A 21,640-nucleotide genomic window follows, 5' to 3' on the forward strand; every position below is an offset into this window, starting at 1 on the left:
GGACTGGTAAACAAACAGCTGTCAAAGCCATCATTGGCTATGTGGTAACAGCATATAAAGATAATTGACCACATAATGTTGGTGTCATTTCTGGTCTTCCCTCTGGGTTCAGAGTGTGAATTTTGTGTAGTGGCCAAAGCTTACACATTGTACCTTTAAAAGACATATTTATTCAGTAGAATTTTCATTTGTTTTTAATCATCTTTGGACAGAATTATACCCAAATGACAAAATATGGATAAAAGATGGATGGTATTCTGCAGCTTTCAATGAAGTGGCAGTGGCATGTCGAGTATAATGCAATGAGTAATTTGATTAAAAGTCAAACAAACTTTTGCAAGTAACTCCTGAAATGGTCATTAATTAAAACCTAGATAACAGATCATCTCTATTAAAGGACAGGCCTGAACTATACTTGGTCAGTAAATCCTTTCTTCTTTTACAAGAGTCTTTATTCAAACTTTAAACATACATACAAAGGTGAGAAAAGGAATTGCATCATTTGTCCACATGAGGGCGCTCTGTCCTCAGTGACTCTCCCTTTCCAGCCTGCTCTCCTGCAGCACATCCACAAACATACAAGCAGCTCGGTGCCTCTCCCACACTGACTACATACAATGTACGTGTCGGCCTTTTGTTAGCCGTGTTCATGTAATCCCTGGCATTAGTGGGGTCTCAGTGTGTCTCTGGCGCCACTGCAGTGCCTTGTATAATGTCCCTGATTCTTTGTGTGTCTGCCTGCAGTTCCTCCTTGTCAGGGTCAATCTTCAGAGCCGCCTGGTAGTCTTGTAGTCCTGCGAAAACATGTTGACACGCCAATCAGCTGACACCTGCTCACCTGGATTGGCCGAGCTGACGCCGGTCCATCAAGTTTGTGTTCAAACCATTTAAAACTTGTTCTGTGTCTGTGTAACTAATTATACTGAAAGTAAATGTAAAGGCTAAATTGTCATCTGCTAATCTGACAAAGCTCATTCGAAGGCCTGTTGGCTGGACTCCTCATGTCTCCTTCATTCACATCTGAGCTGGTAAAGGCGAACAAAAGAGACGAGGAAAGGAATCAAACGGAGAAACAAGAAGTAAGAGGAAGGTAAATATAAGAACGAATTTATGTACTGCAGCCGATTTTAGTTCAGTACTTAGTTCCAGTCCAGGCAAGTCTGAACTCATGAAGAGTTGTACACCAGTTCTGACTTGGTTAATGTACCTAAAAACAAGCTCTGGGCTTGTAGTTAGGAGCTTTGTTATAGTTTAGTGAATATTAGCAGACTTAAAGTGATGCTGTCCAGACCTTCTGTGTAGAGCTGGAGCTGGCAGAAGGCCGTGCCCCGGCGGACGTGGGCTCTGGCTCTGGCTGCTGCATTGGCGGAAACTGGTGGAGTCAACAGGTCGAGAGCCTGCAGAGAAACGTGGAAAGCTGTTGGTCAGGTCTTAGAATAAAAGTGTCATAAGCTCTCAGCCTGATTCACATGTGGCACTCATGTCAAAGTAAATCAAACAGCAGTAAAAGTACATCAGGTATATTAACGTGTTGGTGTGATATTAACATGCTACCGTGGGTAAATATTTGTGTATTCAGTGAGTTATAATACGTTGATACTGTGTACACATTGTAAATTCAACTAGTCTGCCATGCTCTGTACTACAATCTCAGCTCCCTTTCAACACTGTAAACAGGTAAAATTTGATGTTTTCATCTTTACAACATTAGAAACACACAGGTGAGGTTTGGCGATGACTCTGTCACCACAGTGGATGCTGTCACTGATCCTCCCAACAGTGACAGCTCTACCAGGGTGAATCCTGCATCAAATAGAAAGTTCTGCCTTGAAACTTCAGACTCTATGACTTTAGACTTGTCCCGCCCACTGCTCCAGTGTAGCTGAGGAAAACTTCACTCTCTGACACCATCAGGCTTGCGATGGATGCTAGCGTCAATGGGATTTAGCCTCCTTGCTAACGCTGCTCATGCCATGGTTGCAAGCTTGAGTGCAGGATCTGACAGTGCTCGTCTACACAAAACAAGTCACGCTCATGCTGTGACATGGGTGGAAGTGAGGTTGAGGGGGGTGAGTGTTAGCGCTGGTCAGCTGGCAGTGCTGTGAGTGAAGCTCACTCCTCCACATGTTAAGAGACGTGCTGGGGACTGATGCTGGTGCCCAATGGTTTTAGCCTCTTAGCTAGCGTGTCCACCTCCCATGTGATAGTTGTAAGGTTGAGTCCAGTGTTGGACTGGGAGCAGAGCTCACGTCACGTCAGTGTGGTTCGGAGCTTGTTCAGAGCATGAAATCTGTGCACGCGTGTGAAGAGTGACAAGCTTTTAGAGGTCAGGCCTACACTCATAGACCCTGGAGTCACAGTTCATAACTAATGTGAGGCAAAGCTGTTGCAATGTTTCTCTCTACTCTTAACGAGCAGGCAGCACGTGGCTCATTTGCATAAAAGATCTGTAACATTTATTACGAATTAAATAGGATTAGAACTGTATCCTCAAATTTAGCGAACCCTTTCAGCTTAAATGTCAGCTGCATGTGAAGTAATCAACATACAACACTCTTTTAGTTTGTAGAAAACTATTTCATTAGCCGTAATCAGCACTATTAATTAGCATAACCAAGTTAAGACATGTTTTCCCTCTCTGAGCGGTGAAGCCAGTTAGTTCATCAGCCGTTGTTTGACTTGTTTAGTCATCACATGTCACGTTCATGCAACGCCACACCACCAGTAATGTCTCAGCCTCAGATGAGCAAAGACAGACGTTCCATGACAGAGAGAGACACACCTCTGAGGAATCCTCGATGGCTTTGTGAAGGTTTCTTAGCTTCAGGTGACACGCCGCCCTGTTGGAATACAGAGCTGGGATCTGTCTGTTGAGTCTGATAGCCAGGTTGTAGGCGTTCACGGCACCCAGGTAGTCACCGGACGCAAAACATTTACTGGAGGAAAACAGCGTTTTTTATTCCAAATGATACAAAACAGACGCTGATAATAAGGCTTCTAATAGCAGACGTGACTGACTCTCCTTTCTCTTTTAACCAGTAGGGATTCCTCTCCTCCTCCTTCAGGTCCTTCAGGTCCTCAGCGTCTGCGTTCACTGCACGTCGGGCCTCTGCTTGTTTCTTCAGCCACTGGTTGGACCAAAGCATAATGGAGTCAAATTTGCACTCCCAGGAAATGTTGTGATCTTTTATATTGCTTTACCTAAATAAATGATAGTCAGGACTTCCTATTGGGAGAATTCTGGAAAAAGAGCTCCTATATGCTATTACTACTATCATAATCAAACCTCTTAACCACTCAATGGTTGGATGGGCTGTGACTAAACAGTCAGAACACTGGCGATGTGGCCCACGTGAAACTGATTAAAGTGTGACCCTTCACCCCAGGCAGTGGAAGATAAGTGAGGGTGTGGAGGACAATGATACTCAATTGCCCCGATCTGGTGTATCCAGTAAAAAGCTTACCACGATGGAACGTTCCCTAATTGTTCTCTGTAGGTTCCATGAAGAACCAGTTATTTTGCAAACTTCAGAGAACCCTTAGGGAACATGTCTTGAAGCTGCTCTGACGGTTAACAACAGTTTGAAGAACTTTAATAAACCAATTTTTTTTCTGGGTAAACGGCTAAAATATTGTGCAGGACACTCCCAAATTTCCCAGCATCATAGACCCCCCGTTAAATAATAAAAATAAATCCACGCAGCCTCATGTTACTGGAGTGGTGTCACTCAAGCATGGGACAAATAAGGTGGGATGTAAATATAATGGTTGTGAGCTGGCATTCACCTCTTCCTCCTCTAGCGCTCTGGATTCTCGGAGGGCTGTTGGGAAAACTCGGGGGGTGAAACTGACTTGAATGTTCCCAGGAACTCTTGGAGACGGAAGATCAACAACTTTTTTCTTGCTCTTTGCTTCACAGCTGCCTAGTTTCTCTAAAATGAATAAATGTAGCGGTTCATATACCAAAACAAAGTTGTTTGGCAAGTTTGGTCATGCAGGAATTTACTCACCAGGTTTGACCTTTCTTCCATTCTCCTGTTTTACCGTCACCGCTGTCGGTTTGCTGCGGTCGTTTCTCTGCCGAGGCAGTTGAAGTTGTGCATCTTCCTCCTCCCTCTGGTGTTTCTGCTTCAGCTGCCACTCTTCCAGTTCCGCTGTAGTTTTCTTGCGTTCATCGTCCTTAATTTTCTGGATTTTTTCTCTGGTCTCATTTTCAATCTGTGAAAAAAAATGGTTGTTGACCAAATAAAAGAGTTTGCTTAATTTTTTTTTTAAAACGAGAGAGTAAGTTACCTTCATCATGGTCTCGAGAGCATATTTCTTCTCAGCGTGTTGCTTGTCGGCCTTGGCTTTGGACTGGGCAGCAAGCCTCTCCCTGTGTTTCGCCAGAGCTCTCTCTCTTACCTCCCTCTGCTGTTCTTTGTCACCTGAAACACACGTCTAGTTGTTTAGTGCTGGGTTGGGGGGACAAATCAGGCAGACTTTCCACATCCTGTTAGTGGGGACCCTTTAGAGCCGGTGTCCCCCTCCCAGGATGATGATGAGGGGACAATGAATCAATAAAAAGCAAAAAAAAGACATTGTGTGTTATGGATGGATGTTCATTTTCACTAGGGGTTCATCTTGTTTTTGAAAAGAATCTGATCGGATGTGCATGGGGGATTTTTATTTTTCATTGTCTATTACTGTATGATTTTTCAAAAATATTACATTGACTTCAGGGTCTCTAGGTTTGAAAATAAATCCAGACACATACAGCCTTGATGGAGATCTTCTAGATGAACAAGACTTCATATGTCTTCTATTGTTGAGAAATTCTTTCCAAAATCAGTGGACTTTGGAAGTAACAGCACTTTTGCACTGAAGTGAGAAATTATAATTCAGTTTGAATAAAATGCAAACTTGTCACGACACCCCCCCCCCCCCAACGTCATTCTCTCTTACAGGCGTTTATCATCAGATGCTGCCACAGTTTGTGGATTCTCTTAGGTAAGCTCATGACTGCAACTCCATTTCCAATCTTTGCTGTGCTTCGTTCATCATCCACAGGTTCCGACAGGAAGGCTTCAAACAGGAACGGAGGGAAATGCACCTGCAGGAAACGCGGAGGACATCCTGTGAGCTAACGCAGCTAACAGGCGTGTCGTTGCTGCTCTCAGAGTGCTAGCATGTCTTCCAATCTCAACAATATTTTAAATGATAATTTTCTGTAATTGAACCTTCAAGCAGATTGTGCTTTTACTGATAAAGGAACAGAAAATAGTTCTTATTCATATAACTTCTTCCCTCCTCATAGAATAGAGCTGGTACCTTCAGGTACTCGTCGGACGACAGAATATCAACCTTCCCCGGTTTGGCCCCTTTCAGAGGCACGTGGATGTAAACCATGGAGTCCGTCTGAGTCCACGAGTAGTCTGTTACTAGTAACGGCATGTCCAACACTGCTAAACCCACTGAAACTCACCGGACCAGGAGTTTACACCCTACTTTACTGCTGCTGCACGGCGTCCTGTTGCTATGGCGACCATGGGGTTTACGTGTTGCGTTCACGCCGTCGTAAATGTAATACTTTATTGCTCTAACGGCGTTGCATTTCCAAGGTTTAGACTGGATTAGAATAAACGGAGTAAAATTCACTCTCCATCCATCCATCCATTTTCTTCTGCTTATCCTGTTAAAGTGCACAGGGGGGCTGCAGCCTATCCCAGCAGCCTTCAGGTGAGAGGCAGGGTTCACCCTGGACAGGTCAGCAGTCCATCACAGGACCAACACATAGAGACAGACAAACATTCACACTCACAGTCACACCTACGGTCAATTTAGAGTATCAATCAGCCTCGTCCCCTCTTGATGTCTTTGGACTGTGGGAGGAAGCTGGAGTACCAGAGAGAACCCACACAGGAACAGGGAGAACACGCAGACTCCACACAGAAAGATCCTGGGGGAACCTTCTTGCTATGAGGCGACAGTGCTAACCACTGCAGCGCTGCACCACTGCTGCCCAAAATTCACTTTTATTTGTAAAAAAAAAACCAAAAAACGGCTTTACACCTACATATGTGGTAGTTGTAAATATCTAAATTCACAAGCATCAGACTCAGATTATAGGTTTTGCAAGTATCGTGTCGAAGGGATCTTTAATGGGTTCAAGCACACCTGTGTTTACCCTCCTTTAACACTTCAAGTAAGGTCACCACTGGGAAAAGGGATTTTGCACTATTACACGTTTGACACCTTCATGGTGGTGACATAAAAGATGTGATCCAATGTTAGTGGATCACATCTCTTATGTCACCACTAAAAAGTTGTCCGCCTGGACTACAAAAAACAGTAGTGAAAGAGAGTGACAGCAAACTACTTTTTAATAAATTGTAATTACAATTTCAAAAGAAAAAAAGTGCCCCATTACGATTGTCATCATTCTTGATGTCAGGGAGGAAACTGTAAAAGTAGAAGGATATATTATTGCTCTTTTAGACCACACAAAGACAAATTCTAAACACTCCAGCCAAGATAAACTTTATTATTATGTCTGTGCTCAGAGAAAGGCTTGTTTTCTTTAGATCACATGATAAAATAACCTGTAATCATGAGATTATGAGTTGTCTCAAGATAAAACCATGATAATCTCATGTTTTTAAGATGATGGCAAAAACTTTCAGAGCTCTATGGAAAGCTATAGCTGTTGAAATTTTCAAATATCTCAATGGCTACTGGACGAGATGACGCTGACGCACACGCCATCTGTAGTTGGACGTTGTATTCTTCTCTATTCGCGTGTTGTTTTGCTAAATAATATTTTATGCAAAAGTGAGGGAATTCAAATAACATCCCGAGGGATTCCATAAAACGGGCTGGCCTTGCGATCTTCTAATCAGCTGGAGATAAGTCCAGATTTGATATACTAGCTATCCCTATTGTGAAAGAGACAGCAAATCACTTGTTTCCATCTGGCTTTATCTTTATGGTTTGATTGTAACATATAAAGATGGGGTGAGTAAGGCAGGTTTTGAACTCTGTTGTGTTCGAGATGATATAATTTCCCTGCTTTTGCGGGCTAAATATAGATGGGAAACACTGGGGATTGAAACCTTTGGATGTCTGGGAAAGGCAAGAGCCAGGAGGGCAGTAATGATGAAACCTGAAGATGGACTTTTCAATGAGGTTAACATCTGTGGATCTCGTTGTCCTCAGACAACTCATTCTTGTAACTTTAAGGATCAGGTGATTTTATTTGTTGCCATACTTTGTGTCCAGAGATGTTAAGCAAGTGATAGCGTTCTAAAACTCTAACCCGACCTGCGGCTGTGGTAAACGTCAGGTGACAACACATCGACATTGTCAGCACGTAGTTCAAAGCACAGCCACGCTCTCTGGCTCTGATATAACACTGTTAAATAAAGCTTCAAGGATGAACCCTTTCCATTTTATTTTCTTCCACTTCAACTATCAAAGTCAAGCCGGTGTGTCTCTGAGGCCAGAGATGGTTGCACAAAAGCCAAGGTGATATTTTATAGACGTGGTGCTGTAAAATTCTGCTTTATTAACTGGAGTCTATTATAAACTCCACCATCATATCATGTTTCCTTAACAATTAACAGTTGTCCTTAACATCTTACGAATAAGTAACCTAACTTCCCTTAAAAGTGTTGAATATGCAGTTCCGTAGGCTTGAATATCTCGCTTTATAGCATGTTTACCATTTCCACACAGGCCGGGGAGGAAATACAACATATATAACACCTGACACGTGTTTTACCTGAGGAGGAACCGGTTCCATCACGGGTGCTGAGTACTTCTGTGTTCCATCAGGGAAAAAAGAAACTTAAAATCTGCGTTTTGGTTTCATAAACCTGTACGGCAGAATGAGCATTCTTCAGCAGACGTAGTAAAATAATGAATTTGCATATTTTGTTTGGGAAAGTGAATTAAGACTTCTAAACTGTGTTCTAGAACAGAAAAATCATGGATGAAGAACTTACCATTATTTATCCATAATAATACAATGGATTACTACCTTATTGATTACTGCAAAGAGTACATTCAGCTTACGCACACTTATGCATTTAGAATTAGCATTTGACATGATTTTCATTTATTTACATACTGTATGATCTTCTCCTGTGGCAAATACAAATTTCAGTTTCATGCAAATGTAAAACACAAGAAAGATTTCTTATCCTATCTTGTACAAATATAACAATCAACCGTTAACCGATCCCTCTGCTGGGACCACCTCCAGATCATTCTGCAGGAACTGCGAACCTCCAAAGTTTGGAGGTAAATTTTTACGAGCCCAACAATCCGTTGTTAATACAATTCTTCAATACCAATTTCTTCATGTAGAAATACGTATGCAAGTGTTCGATTCTCTGGACCTCTGACTGTAGTCGCCAAAAGCCATCTTTAAAAGTGATGTCAAACCCTTCCAGCCGAGAGGGCAGGAGGACGGTTCACAGAACAACAGCCTGCGACAAAAAGGCCTCACTCCTCCTTTTCACATTATAGCTTTCTATCTTTACGTCCATAAAATATCCTTCATAAAATGTGTGGACACTGCTTCTCCGTCAAAGTGTCATTGGAGAAATGTAAATGGGCCAAGTGCATGTAGCATGAAAGAGATTTAGCGTCATTGTTGGACACTTAGCTCCATGTGGCGCTCAGGATTTGATATGGAAACGTTGAACTTTTTAATAAATATGAGTCAAACTTTTATGAATGATACAGATTCAAGAACAGTAAATCTCCCTTAATACCACACTCAGATGTAGAGAAGATAAAAGGTCCTACATGAAAGTATTTTAATTTTGGTTAAATGTCAGTCAGGGTCGCGATGGTGTAATGGAACATTTTAATATCAATATATTCTAATGTTTGAACTTTGTGTTGTTTTTGCTTAATTTTGGGACAGTCGTATGTCTGGAAAACGCCTTGTGTCAGACTTCCTGTTTTCTGCATCGAGGTGGTGAGAGCTGCGTTCATCGGTTCTTTGATTTTCACACCTATGTGCAAGCTGACAGGACGTCAACTTCAACTCCTTTTATATGACAGCAGATTTACATGTTCATAGAACATTAGAAGGAAACCTTAAGGGGAGGTGGGTGTTGATCTGCAGGGGCAGCAAAGAATGTAGAAAAGCTCGAGTGACTCTTTACTCCAGATTCTTCTTCAAGGAGAAGCTTAAAGAACTGCTCGGACTCAACAACAGTTTGTCTGAGTGTTATTTCTCATCTCATAATAACTTTGAGCCCCTCAGGACAAACATTGTGTCCATCTTAATGATTTTTCCACCTTGATGGTGACATAGTTTCTGTCTTGAACAGGAGGGCTCAGTCACTCCCTGTTAATGTATCACCTGCTGCAGGGAATGGGAGGGCAGATGTTGTGCGTGGCTACATATAAAAGTTCACCTCCCATCCTGTCTTCCTCTGTCTCAGTGGGGGCTCCCGTCACAGCCGGACATCATGGGGAAAGGTTTCTTTGTTAGTAAATCTGTTGGCGTGGTGGCCATCATCCTGGGAGCAGGAGCCCTGGCTACAATCATAGCTCTGAGCGTTGTTTACTCACAGGAAAAAGCTAAAAACAATGACAAAGTCCTGCCAACGGATGGAGTAACAACACCCAAGCCCACACCTGCCCCATCCAATAACCCGTGGGACAAATATCGGCTGCCCAAGAGCCTGGTACCAGAGGTCTATAATGTCACACTGTGGCCCCGGCTAACAGAAGATGAGGTGACGGGACTCTACATCTTCACAGGTAAAGTTTTGTGTTTCTGAGGCTACACAGATTTCTTAAGAATTCAGGACACGCAGGATGAATCAGCCCTTACTGATTAGCCAGTATTAGAACCATCAGAGGGTGGAGGCACCCTTCTGGGTTTAGGGTTAGGAAAAGGAGATGGAGATTAAAAGGTCGTACGGATTTAGAGTATCAGGGTGCACCAGAGCTGGACACTGTTCACACCTGACCCAGCTGTTCAAGCTGGCAAGGCAAAGTTACCAAACCAAAGAAAGTCAGAATCTAGAGTGGAGGGTAAATCAACTGTTCCCCCCCGAGTGATGGTTACACACTCAAAACACGGGCGGTACTGTTACACACTCACAAAACCAAAACAATTCATGATTCAATGCACTGATTGGAGAGAGTTACATTTACAATTTGACTGTGATAAACCTTTTAGGTCTGAGTTTAGAAAACAAAAACAAAACTTGTATTTCCATCAATGTCAACCCTGAGTTTTGGACATAAAAATGTGAAACACCATCAACTCGAGATATATTGTTTTAGTGTGGATGAAATCAGGGTTCTAGTGTTGTTTTTAATGGAAATGGGGACGCAGTAGGACTTACTTCTGTTTGAACACACAAATTTGGCTGCATTAAGGCAAAAGAGCAAGACCCGCCTCACCTCACTGGATGATCAGTTTGAAGTCATAAGTTTAAACCAAGAAGAAATCACATTTTTACATTTATCTCTTAATTTTGGAAGCAGCAGTTAACGAATCATTTACTCTCCGTTTTTAAGCATTTGTTGTACATTTCGGAGCCATTTGAGCTTAAAGAAATATACTGCAGTACTACATACAGTACTAGTATAATGAAGGTAATTGTTTCACAATATTGGTGCCAGGAAACAAGCAGACGGTTGTGAGGTGATCGACAAAAGGCAGTTTTTGACAGTAAAGGTTTTTTTTTTTCAAATCTTGGATGATAAATTGGAAACGCACATTCGAGAGCCACAAAACTGCCAGAATTTCCGCGCGTGTGCAGATAGGATATTTCATAATTAATAGATTAATAGATAATTGATCCGTAGTAGTCAACAGACCTTAAGACCGTCGGCGCGCGTTAGCGACCTCATCTGTGTCTTTCAGTTGAAGGTCTGAATGCCTGTCTTCGAGTTTCTCATTGAGTGTTTGTAAATCACTCACCTTGAGCTTTTAAATTTGAGAGTAAGTGGACGCAGTGGATGAGAAAACATCACCCATGAGAGCCCACAGAGGCTCATGCTCAGAGACAAACAATATTTCTAGAATCATCATCCTCAAATAATGGATTTTTCCAAAAACAAAAAAAACAAAACAAAAATTTATATGAACATAATTTCCTCAGCATCAGAGAAAATTAAATTTTACACCGTATTGATTATTTCTGATGGGCACTGGTATGGATGCAGATGTTGTTTCGTGAATGCAAATCTAAGTTTTCAAATGTTTTTTCAGGTGAGGTGGGTATACAGTTTCTGTGTGTGGAGGAGACAGATCTGATCATTATCCACTCCAACAAGCTGAACTACACCACAGCTAAGAGCAGCCACTTAGCAACAGTCACAGCATTGGGCACTGGTTACAAAGCTCCCTCCATCGTCTCTTCATGGCTCCAGCCTGTGACTCAGTACTTGGTCTTAAAGCTCAGTGGTCCACTGATGAAGGACAACAGTTACATACTTCATGCGGAATTTATTGGAGAACTGTCTGATGACCTGGGAGGCTTCTACAGAAGTGAATACATAGAAGATGGAGTAAAAAAGTAAGAGCGTTTTCAGTCAAATACGTTTGAGAGATATTGAGAAAAAATGCATTTAGGGATTTTATCATCAGGAAGTTGCAGCCTTGGACATTTCTTCAGCCTTTAGGGAAGTAGGATGATGTTACGGACAATGTGACGTATCAGCTCTTATCAGTACTTATTAGCCTGATTAGGAAAACAACTTCCTTTTATTTGTATTTTGTATCTTGTTAGCAAGCTAATTCGCTAATCTTTTCTAATACACCAAGATTGAACAGATACAAATCTTTTCATGATTAAACACAAAATAACCACAACGTCAAATGTTTGTTTTCTCGTAAATATCAACTTTAATGTGTATATTTTCCTCTCAGGGTTGTTGCCACGACTCAGATGCAGCCCACAGATGCCAGGAAGGCCTTCCCATGTTTTGATGAGCCAGCTATGAAAGCTGTTTTCAACATTTCTCTGATCCACGACCCTGGAATGGTGGCCCTGTCTAACAGCGAGGAAAAAGGTCACTAACACCACACTAATGATGAAGCTTGTCATTTCAAGATCAAGACTTTATTATTGAATTTGTATTGATCTGGTAGGAAGAAAAAACCCTCTATATTCTTCAGAAAACTGAGATAGCAAGTTAATTAATTTAAGATAATAATCTCAACCCCCTCTCAACACTCAAGTTGCGCACAGAAAGATGTGATCAAGTGCTACAGTCGTCAGTGTTCATTTGGTAAATGGGATTATTCTAAAAACAAATGCACAAAACTGAAAATGATTTGATGCCTATTTGGCTTTTTATTTATTTTTTGTAAATTCAAAACTGTACCTATTCTCAGTATTAATCAATATTTACTTTAACAGATTCAACAGATATCGTCATAGATGGCAAGAATCTGCGGAAAACTGAGTTCAAGCCAACTGAGAAGATGTCCACCTATCTGCTGGCTTTCATTGTCAGCGACTTTGGCTTCATCAATAACACCATCGATGGAGTTTTGGTAATCCATTCCACTCAAATCATAAATGTTGTAACAGGAATTCGTTTTTCTATTGAAATGTTTGTTTTTGCGCTCATCATAGTTTTTGCAATCATAGTGTAATTAGCTTGTCAGCGTAAGCCTCTAAATGTATGTGATAGCATAAAGTTGAGGCGATGCTAGCAGCTTACCTGTCAACATAATGAACTGACGTTCTTCATCTAATATTTTGCTTTTAAATATAAATATATATACATAAAATTGCCTCAAGTGTTACTGAATTATTCATATATAGTGATCTTCCAACACTATTATATGCTAACTTTAGTGTTTTCGTCTGGTTATGCATGTCAGTTATTTATATGAATACAATCAATTCCAGAACTCCAACACATATTTTGGGATATTTGACATGCAAGTTTTTATTCAAGGCTAACTTAATATTTGGAAAGTCTTGAAGAGCCACATAATTAAATAATTTATCCACATTCATGTCAGCAGAGTGCTAACAGGAAGTAGCCAAACTGGTAACTTCCTGTAGCAAAAATGGCAACTATTTGCTTTGGTTTTTGCACAATTCGACTTGCTATATGTCTTCAGTAACATATTGTGTCAGAACAACCCCCTAAATGCTTATATATCATTCTACTCTACTGTTTTGACAATCTCAGCATTGTTTAATTCAGTTTTAGTGAAACATCAGGGATTCTCCTGGTGTTCTACGCCTCAACAAATTCCTCCAAGGTATCTTTTAAGCTAATTAAAACTCTCCTCATGCATTGGAAGTAAAATTGCAACAAAAAAGCCATTCAATGGTAGTAGGATAGGAAATCAATTAATGAAAGCAGGAGCAAAACACAGACCTTTTTTCCCCGTCTCATCTGTCCTAATTAGTTTCTACACATAGTATCTTTAATAATTTACTGTTGCAACAGCCAAGCAATACGATTCTGTAGTTACTAGAAAAAAATACTGATTTTGACAGAGGTGCCTATTAATGATGTGTTTTACGGTCTGTGCATGTGCTTTTGTCTGTGTGGTTTTAGATCCGTATCTTTGCTCGCCAGCCTGCTATCCTGGCTAGGCAGGGAGATTACGCTCTCAACAAAACTGGACCTATCCTGAAGTTTTTTGAGAAGTATTACAATTCCACCTACCCACTGCCCAAGTCTGGTGAGTCAAAGACACAATAATTTGCACGTAGCTAGTTTAGTTTAAACAGTCTTCAAAATACTCTTGAAGCAGACTCACTGAGCTACACTTGCTGTTTAAACTTTTTTTGTTAAATAAACCATAAGAACATGTAACGCTTTCTATACATGCACTGAAATAGCTCTCCTTTTCCTTTCTGAGGACATGATTACAATTCATATCCTTCTTTTATCTTCATTTTCCATGATGCTTATGGCCTGAACGATTCTCTGCTTTATGCTTCATGTGTATGACAAAAGAGCAAATACCCTATCATGAGGTTTTTATTGCCAACCCCTCATATATTTGGTTTTATAGACTGATAATCTGAGGCATGGGCCATCTGTAAAACCAGCTGTAATAGGTTTATTCATCATCACGTGTCATCCATTTATTGATGATATATTTGCTATTCACGTAAATGATTTTATTTCTGTTTTAAATTCTTATCACAAAGATTTGGGAAATGGATATCAAAGAATGATAACAATGATGAATGATTAGATGATCAAATTGGATTCATTGTGTCCGGCACTTCAGTCTGGTATCTTTTTTCTGCTCTGGGATGGTCAACCTATGCACCACCAAATGTCTTCCCAGGAAATGTAAAATAGCTTTGTAAGGATTCATATTTCGATTTTGTTAGAGCTTTAGTTAATAATTCATGTTGCAGGTAATCAAATATGAATAATCTCTTTCCTAATGTAGATCAGATCGCCCTGCCCGACTTTAACGCCGGAGCCATGGAGAACTGGGGTCTGATCACGTACAGAGAGACCGTTCTGCTCTACGATAAGGAGTTTTCCTCCAATTCCAATAAGGAGAGGATCACCACCATCATCGCTCATGAACTGGCTCACATGGTTAGTGTCACAGCCTTCAACTGGGAGTGATTTGGTGTAAAAATCATCTACATATATTTCTTCAACCTTGAGTTTAGAAAAGTCCAACATACCTTTCTACATGTACACTTTTAATGTTTCAAGTCGGGTTTTGCTAAAACAGCTTCCAAGTTGGGTCTCAAATCCTTTGAGTTAGGTCCAAATCAAGTCTCAAGACTTGTCGACCACACTGCAAGTCAGTTCTGAGGTCCTGTGAGATGAGTCAACGCACAAGACTTGTCCAAAAACCCTCTAATCAACAGTAAGAGATCCAAATGAATAAGACGGGCCAGGTTTCAAGTCAAATCTAAGAGTTGGTCTTAGCTGAAGGTTTGTTTCATAGTCAAAGAGGAAGTCACGAGTTGCTTGTGTTGTACGTCGCTTTGGACAAAAGCGTCTGCTAAATGAAATTGTAGAATTGTAGAATTGTAGAGTCTTTACAAGTCGGTCATGTCGCTGATGTGATGAAGCTGAGTCACGGGTTGTTGTTTGACTATTTCAGTTATTTCGTAGCATTTACATTTCCTGCCTTCCTGCAGTGGTTTGGGAATCTGGTGACTCTGAGGTGGTGGAATGACCTGTGGCTGAATGAAGGCTTCGCCTCCTACGTGGAGTACCTGGGAGCACACGAGGCTGAGAAAACCTGGAATGTTGTAAGAATCTTCCTCCTCCCTCTCCGCCTCTCTAACTAGTGTCACGAAGGATGATCTTGATCTTACTGTCGTGTTTTTCTGTCAACAGAAAGACCTTATAGTGCTCAGTGACATGCACAGAGTGTTCGCTGTGGATGCCTTGGCCTCGTCTCACCCTCTGTCCTCTAAAGAGGAAGACATCCAGAGGCCAGAGCAGATCAGTGAGCTATTTGATGCCATTTCGTACAGCAAGGTAACAACAGCACAGCACACTTCCCATCTCTGATCGATCCGTTAAGGTTATGCTTTAAATGTCTCACCCAACTATTTGTTTGTCACTGCCTGACTGTGGTCCTCAGGGAGCCTCTGTTCTGAGGATGTTGTCAGATTTCTTAACTGAAGATGTCTTCACAAAGGGACTAAGGGTAAGCGTTTAAACAAATCACAACACCGTGGGTCTCAGACTCCTTTTGACACAATAAAAAAAAGTAGAAATTATGAATCGCAAATCTTTGTCAGGATTTGGGTACGTAAGTCTTTGGCCGATGCTAAATACATGTGAGGACTCACAAAAGTTTGAAAAGGCAAGTTAAAAAGGAAAAGTGGATCTACAGTTTGTCCGGTAGGCATGTATGTTTCTTACCATCTCCTCAGTCAGTACTAAATTGCTACTCAAACGTGTGGGAGGGGACGATTCCGTCAGTGCAGTTGTTAGTGGAAGTTATTAGTTGGTTAGCTGTTGAAGCAACACATCATTTTTAGACTCATTTCTTTCCTGTTGTCTCTGTTTGTAGACCTACCTGGCAGAATTTGCATTTGGAAATGCAGTCTACACAGACCTGTGGAGGAACCTGCAAATGGTAAGTTCCTCTTTATGTACATTTAACTGCTATGTTATTTAAAAAGAGAAAAGAAAACATTTCACCCGCTACATGAAAATCTACTGTATCTTGTCACACTTTCTTTGTCTGCTTTCACAGGCTGTTGATGGGAGCAGCACTGATCTTCCGGGCTCTGTCCACGAGATCATGAACACCTGGGTGCTGCAGATGGGCTTCCCCGTGGTTACAATCAATACAACCACTGGAGCTGTATCCCAGAAGCACTTCCTGCTGGATCCAGAGTCCGAAGTTACAACTCCATCTCCTTACAAGTATGTTCTCATCTCTTTTTGAATTTCTTCATTTTTTGGGGTTTTCCTCGATGCCGCTGCCGCAACAATCCATGAGAGCTCCAACTGTCCAAACTGCTGGTGTGGTCACTAAAAATTAGACACTACAGATATTAGATAGATGTTATTTTTCTTTGATGAACCTGCAGCAGAGAAACTACAAAACAATCAATGAACATGAAACTGTTCTGTATGTGGATGCATTAATGGAGTTGGTGATCCTACAGCTACAAATGGATCATCCCAATCCAGTGGATGAAGACCGAAGTCAACCAGACGGCAGAGTGGCTCACTGCAGAATTAGGTAACCACCAAGTCTGCACTGATAAATGAAGATGAAATAAAAAGTTTAGTGACGTAAGCATATTTTTAGGATCAAAACAAAAACAAAAAAAACCCCCATGTGACACCAATGTGTCTGTAAATTTCAAAGGTCGAACAACTCACGTCAGGTCTAATTTCAGAATGAAAAACAGACATGAACTACCTTAAATAACGAGAAACAGTTTCAAATTTGATCTTTAGAAGCTAATGCTCCGTGTTTCATACTCCAGACCTGTTGGGGGGGGGGGGGGGGCGCGTTGGGGGCCATCATATCACCAGAAAGATGGCGTGTTCAAATGCAGTAAGCAAATGCAGTAAACAAGGAAATGCTTCGTTCCTCATCATGAGCTGTAACTTCAGGTTCTCTGGGAGGAGGTCCTGCCCTCTTGAGAAATAAAGTGCCACGTGTGTTATTCATCATATTAATTTCAACTTTTCCCATTCATCCCTATTGAGTTAGGAAAACTCATCTAACACAAAATCAAATTATTATGCCGATCCTCTATTTATTTGTATGTATTTAGAGAAATTAGATGAAAATGGTTTCAGATTGGCTCAGAGGATAATGGGTGGGTGAAGCTGACACCTAGTTAACACATAAACAGTACAATCACGTGCATGACAATAATGAATAACTTTCCTCTGCAGCCACAATAGAGCCAATGAAAACACTGCCTAATGAATGGGTGCTAGCCAACCTCAATGTGGTGGGATACTACAGGGTCAACTATGACCAGGAAAACTGGGAAAAACTTCTAAATCGTCTGAGCAGCAACCATAAGGTAAGACCTTGAAGGCTGTTGAATGATTTTACGGCTCCTCCTCCCGCTGTTTTAGTCGTCCTGACAGGATATTATTGTCCTCAAGGTCATTCCAGTGATCAACAGAGCTCAGTTGGTGGATGATGCTTTCAACCTGGCCAGGTAAGCTCTCACTGTTGCTTCACATAAAATACTTTTCTGCTGCGTTTCACAGGATATGAGCAACTATTCATTTTTAAACCTGGAGGGATATGATCCATTTTGAGGTTCACTTTCACCGTGTTATAATCCCAAAGAGCGAAGATCGTCCCCACAGTGCTGGCTCTCAGAACCACCAAGTACCTGAGCCAGGAGAGGGAGTACATCCCCTGGGCGTCAGCCACAAACAACCTGGACTTCTTCTACCTCATGTTTGACCGCACTGAGGTTTACGGTCCCATGCAGGTGTGCTTTCTTCAGTCTAAAAGCCATGAATCTCAACAAAACGATTCCTAATACTAACAATGGCATCACATTTCTGTTACAATCTTGTTTTAGGATTATCTGAGGAAACAGGTCATTCCTTTTTTTGACCACTTCAGGGATACTACTGACAACTGGGCGAACATACCTGAGGGGCATATGGATCAGTGAGTAAAGAGAAAAAATGTGAATTTGATGGATGCACTCAAACAACACGTACAAATGGTAGAGTTGAACAGGGAAGTACGATGGAACTAAATCCCTGGAGCGGCTTGGTTGGTTCAAACATTCTACGTCTGAGCTCCTCTTAGCTACTTGCCAGGCCAATTTTCACAAACCTTTGCCACTGCGTGGACTATGTGCCAAAGAGGAGCCCGTTAAAGTTTTGTGCAGATCTCAATCACGAGGGAGAGAGAGGTCAGTTACGTAGCTTAATTGAATGGAATTCATATTGTCCACAGAACCACAATTTTTCACTTTTCACATTTACAGTTTGGCCAGAAAAGAGACAAATTTGTCTTATAATAAAAATGTAAGCAAAAGAACTCTGAAATTTTGCTCCTCAAGCAACCAGAAGACAGAATTCTCCTTCAACTTTCCTCTAGACTCCAATGATAAGGGAAACCAGGAGTTTCAGGATCTGAGTAGTCCAATCAGCTGATCTGGAATCAGTGGGCTAGGTTAGTGAGCTAGCATACCCTTACAAAGCCTGGCCCTGATTACACTGTGGCTCTAACAATGGCCAGTGCGCTTCAAAATGTGTGTCGGCTTCCATCAATTAAAAAAATGCAGTAAAAAAACCTCACTGGCGTTTGGTTGAGGTGATGCTCACTGCAGGGTCGGCCTTCAAAAATACATCCTTGCTGTGGCACTTTGTTGGTCCAATGATTCTGGCTCCGTTGGAAGCAACGTACCGATCTGGCAAAAATGTAGCACATAACATCCAGAAAGCAAAAGCTGAATCTGCAATATGTCACTATTGTCAGAACCATGGACAGAGTTTGAGTGAACCAGCTATAATCTCTGCTGCATTTTCTGCATTGAATATTGAAAACTGGTACAAATGTGAACTTCTGGACTTTTGTAAATACTTCCAGGTACAGCCAAGTGAGCGCTGTCAGCCTGGCTTGCAGGACAGGTTACGAGGAATGCCTCAATCTCACCACGACGTGGTTCACCCAATGGATGACCACGAAGGAAAACATGTGAGTATACGCCAGCCCAACATGCAACCTGCTATCTGTGCTGTTTTAATGATGACGTTTCAACTTGACATGTCGTCTGTCTTCAGGATTAACCCCAACCTGCGCTCCACTGTGTACTGTAATGCAATTGCATCAGGGGGCGCTAAAGAGTGGGAGTTTGCGTGGACAGAATTTAAGAAAACCACCATCGCCAGTGAAGCTGAAAAACTACGTTCAGCTCTGGCCTGCACGAAGCAGCCCTGGCTGCTCAACAGGTCTGCTCTCCTCCACTGTAAATACCACAACGTTCCGTTCACTCCAGCCCAGAAGTGACATCACAATACCACGTCCTCTGATCAGGTACCTGGAGTACACGCTGAACCCGGCCATGATCCGGAAGCAGGACGCCACCTCCACCATTGTCTACATTGCCAGTAACGTCATAGGTCAGCCTCTGGCTTGGGACTTCATCAGGGCTCATTGGTCTCAAATTTTCAGTCAGTAAGTACCACTGCTCATCACGCGGTAGTCAAGAAAAAAGGGAATCCACAACTCTCCATACGACTCAAGTCTGCTTTGCAACATCATGGCATGACAATGCAAAAAAAGGTGCTGTAATGAACTTATCAGGCAGTTATAGGTGCAGATATGTTGGGTGTTAGGTAACAGATCTCCCTGGCTTGTTACTGGCACAGTAAAAACTCTTATCTGTGTTATCAGTTGCAGTTTTTATTGTGAAGACTGCATGGTGACCCCCCCCCCCCCCCCCCGGCTGACCGTTGCTCTTCATAAACCGGAGCAACAATCCAATTTAATAGATTTAGACAGAAAACCCATACATTTGATGTTCCTACTTGAGTGTTCAAATATGTAAAGATCTGACTTCAGTGACGTGGAGGGCAGCTTGAGATTACTTACCTACTGCTCCATTCGAAGGCTTTTAAATTCTGTTGGCTAATTCTGGAACCTTAACTGAAAGATGCAGAATGGTAAGATCCAGTTAACTGTGTATCTTTGATTAAGGAGGCTTAGATTTTCTTTCAATTTGACACCTCTGAACTTCCATTTCAACAGACGGATTCTAATGTGACTTAACGGTCGATTTGCAACCAAGGAGTTGATTTCTGTCTCGTTTTATTTCTCTCCACAGGTATGGTGGGAGGTCATTTTCCTTCTCCAACCTCATCAATGGAGTCACTAAACGCTTTTCCACTGAATTCGACCTTCAGCAGGTTAGACGGTTTTCTCGAGTTTTCACTCAGCTTTTCAAGCGTCGCCCACAGTTTGTCTAAATGTGCACATTTACCCTCGGGGAAGTTCTCAGCACTTTCATAATGCAGTTTGCCTGTAGTTCCTCAACTCAGATAAGAAGGGCACGTTTTCATGTGTGTTTGGAAGAAGAATCCATTGTAAGTCAGTGATTCACCAATGATTCGTCTGTCGTGACAGCTGAAGCAGTTCAAGGCCGACAACGCCGAGGTGGGTTTCGGCTCTGGGACCCTGGCAGTGGATCAGTCCATTGAGAGAACCGTCGCCAACATTAAATGGATCTCAGAGAACAAGAAGAGTGTTCTGGACTGGTTCGTGGCTGAATCCAAACCTGTGAGATCTTGACTTCCTGTTAATGGAAAACTGCAAATCCATCTTAAAAGATGCGGAAGTTTGAATATCTGTACATTTCAATCCTCTTTAAAAGAAATTTTGGCTTAAATACTTAAGTTTAATTAATTTAAAAAAACAACCACAACCGAAAAACAGAATTACAATATGCTAAAATTCCTGTATTTGAATGTTTATCATGATACTTCAAGGGATTTTTTTTGTACTTTATTAAAACGTGCACTTTTCTACATTAATACTACTTTTTCTGAGCATTTTTGGAATCTTTTCTCGTGACTTATCTTTTCTAACTTTCTTTTTCTTACACATCAAAAAAAATCATCAATTATGGAAGAAATATTTAGCAATCACAAATTAACAAATGTCAACAACTCCTCGTATATCTGTTCTAAAAATAAACACATTTGTCTGAATTGTTCGACATTGATGCCATGAAATAAAAGTACTTGTCTGTTATTTAATTGTTTATTTATTATTCAAAATTCCTGGTTATGACAGCTGTCTGTTTTAAACTTCAGAACTTAGCCTGAACCAAAAGCTCTACTGTTTCTACCTTTAATTCGTGTTCATTTACGTCCCAATGCACTATTGTACATAATGTGGAGTACGAACTGAAATGTGTGTTAGAACAGAGCTTATACTGATGCAGAGGCGTGTTTGAAGCAGATGTTTGAAGGGAAATGACTGCTCTCTGCTCTGGATACAAGAATAAACTGATTTGTTGGGAGTTAGATGTGCTTCATTTGTGTGTGTGTGTGTGTGTGTGTGTGTGTGTTTTGTGGTGATTTCTGCTATATGAAGCTATCAGCTTTCTGTATACTGTTTTACTCATCTTCCTACAAACTGAGACCTATCTAGACGGCCTCTATTACAAATATGGAGCGCATGGGAAAAGTATTGATCCGTGTTCTTGCGTGTTCT

The 21,640-nt window shown here is 41.4% G+C and overlaps 2 protein-coding genes across 3 annotated transcripts; one reads left to right on the forward strand and one right to left on the reverse strand.

Moving 5' to 3' along the window:
• Nucleotides 1-233: 233 nt before the first annotated feature.
• On the reverse strand, nucleotides 234-5,653 carry dnaaf4 (dynein axonemal assembly factor 4). Of its 2 annotated transcripts, none has more exons than XM_086207724.1 (9): nucleotides 5,465-5,653; nucleotides 4,945-5,092; nucleotides 4,294-4,427; nucleotides 4,011-4,218; nucleotides 3,787-3,932; nucleotides 3,019-3,128; nucleotides 2,783-2,936; nucleotides 1,292-1,397; nucleotides 234-794 (listed from the first exon to the last, which is right to left on the reverse strand). In XM_086207724.1, the coding sequence occupies exons 2-9, from the start codon at nucleotides 4,997-4,999 to the stop codon at nucleotides 676-678; spliced, it is 1,032 nt and encodes a 343-aa protein (XP_086063850.1). In that variant the 5' UTR covers nucleotides 5,000-5,092; nucleotides 5,465-5,653; the 3' UTR covers nucleotides 234-675. The 2 variants fall into 2 exon arrangements, with proteins under 2 accessions (XP_086063850.1, XP_086063851.1); XM_086207725.1 differs by lacking the exon at nucleotides 5,465-5,653 and adding an exon at nucleotides 5,311-5,459.
• Nucleotides 5,654-9,464: 3,811 nt separating this feature from the next.
• LOC147258569 (aminopeptidase N-like) lies at nucleotides 9,465-21,441 on the forward strand. Its single transcript, XM_086207726.1, has 21 exons — nucleotides 9,465-9,759; nucleotides 11,225-11,531; nucleotides 11,885-12,027; nucleotides 12,378-12,514; nucleotides 13,540-13,666; nucleotides 14,393-14,547; nucleotides 15,105-15,218; nucleotides 15,307-15,450; nucleotides 15,557-15,622; nucleotides 15,992-16,057; nucleotides 16,178-16,350; nucleotides 16,596-16,672; nucleotides 17,341-17,474; nucleotides 17,560-17,615; nucleotides 17,750-17,897; nucleotides 17,991-18,082; nucleotides 19,013-19,120; nucleotides 19,207-19,374; nucleotides 19,460-19,600; nucleotides 20,250-20,331; nucleotides 20,549-21,441. The coding sequence occupies exons 1-21, from the start codon at nucleotides 9,465-9,467 to the stop codon at nucleotides 20,711-20,713; spliced, it is 2,898 nt and encodes a 965-aa protein (XP_086063852.1). The 3' UTR covers nucleotides 20,714-21,441.
• Nucleotides 21,442-21,640: the final 199 nt, after the last annotated feature.

This window comes from Aulostomus chinensis, chromosome 7 (assembly GCF_037954235.1).
Source record: "Aulostomus chinensis isolate RoL2024-O1b breed Wild chromosome 7, RoL_Achi_v1.0, whole genome shotgun sequence".
NCBI lineage: Eukaryota > Metazoa > Chordata > Actinopteri > Syngnathiformes > Aulostomidae > Aulostomus > Aulostomus chinensis.

Bases quoted from the DNA above. Each gene is read 5' to 3' on its own strand.
- LOC147258569 (XM_086207726.1), top strand. From the start codon at position 9,465: ATGGGGAAAGGTTTCTTTGTTAGTAAATCTGTTGGCGTGGTGGCCATC. The intron at 9,760-11,224 runs GTAAAGTTTTGT...ATGTTTTTTCAG, and splicing joins GGGACTCTACATCTTCACAG to GTGAGGTGGGTATACAGTTT. The intron at 16,058-16,177 runs GTAAGTTCCTCT...CTGCTTTCACAG, and splicing joins TGTGGAGGAACCTGCAAATG to GCTGTTGATGGGAGCAGCAC.
- dnaaf4 (XM_086207725.1), bottom strand. From the start codon at position 5,433: ATGCCGTTACTAGTAACAGACTACTCGTGGACTCAGACGGACTCCATG. The intron at 5,093-5,310 runs GTACCAGCTCTA...CGTTTCCTGCAG, and splicing joins CGTCCGACGAGTACCTGAAG to GTGCATTTCCCTCCGTTCCT. The intron at 1,398-2,782 runs GTGTGTCTCTCT...GTTTCTCTGCAG, and splicing joins CCATCGAGGATTCCTCAGAG to GCTCTCGACCTGTTGACTCC.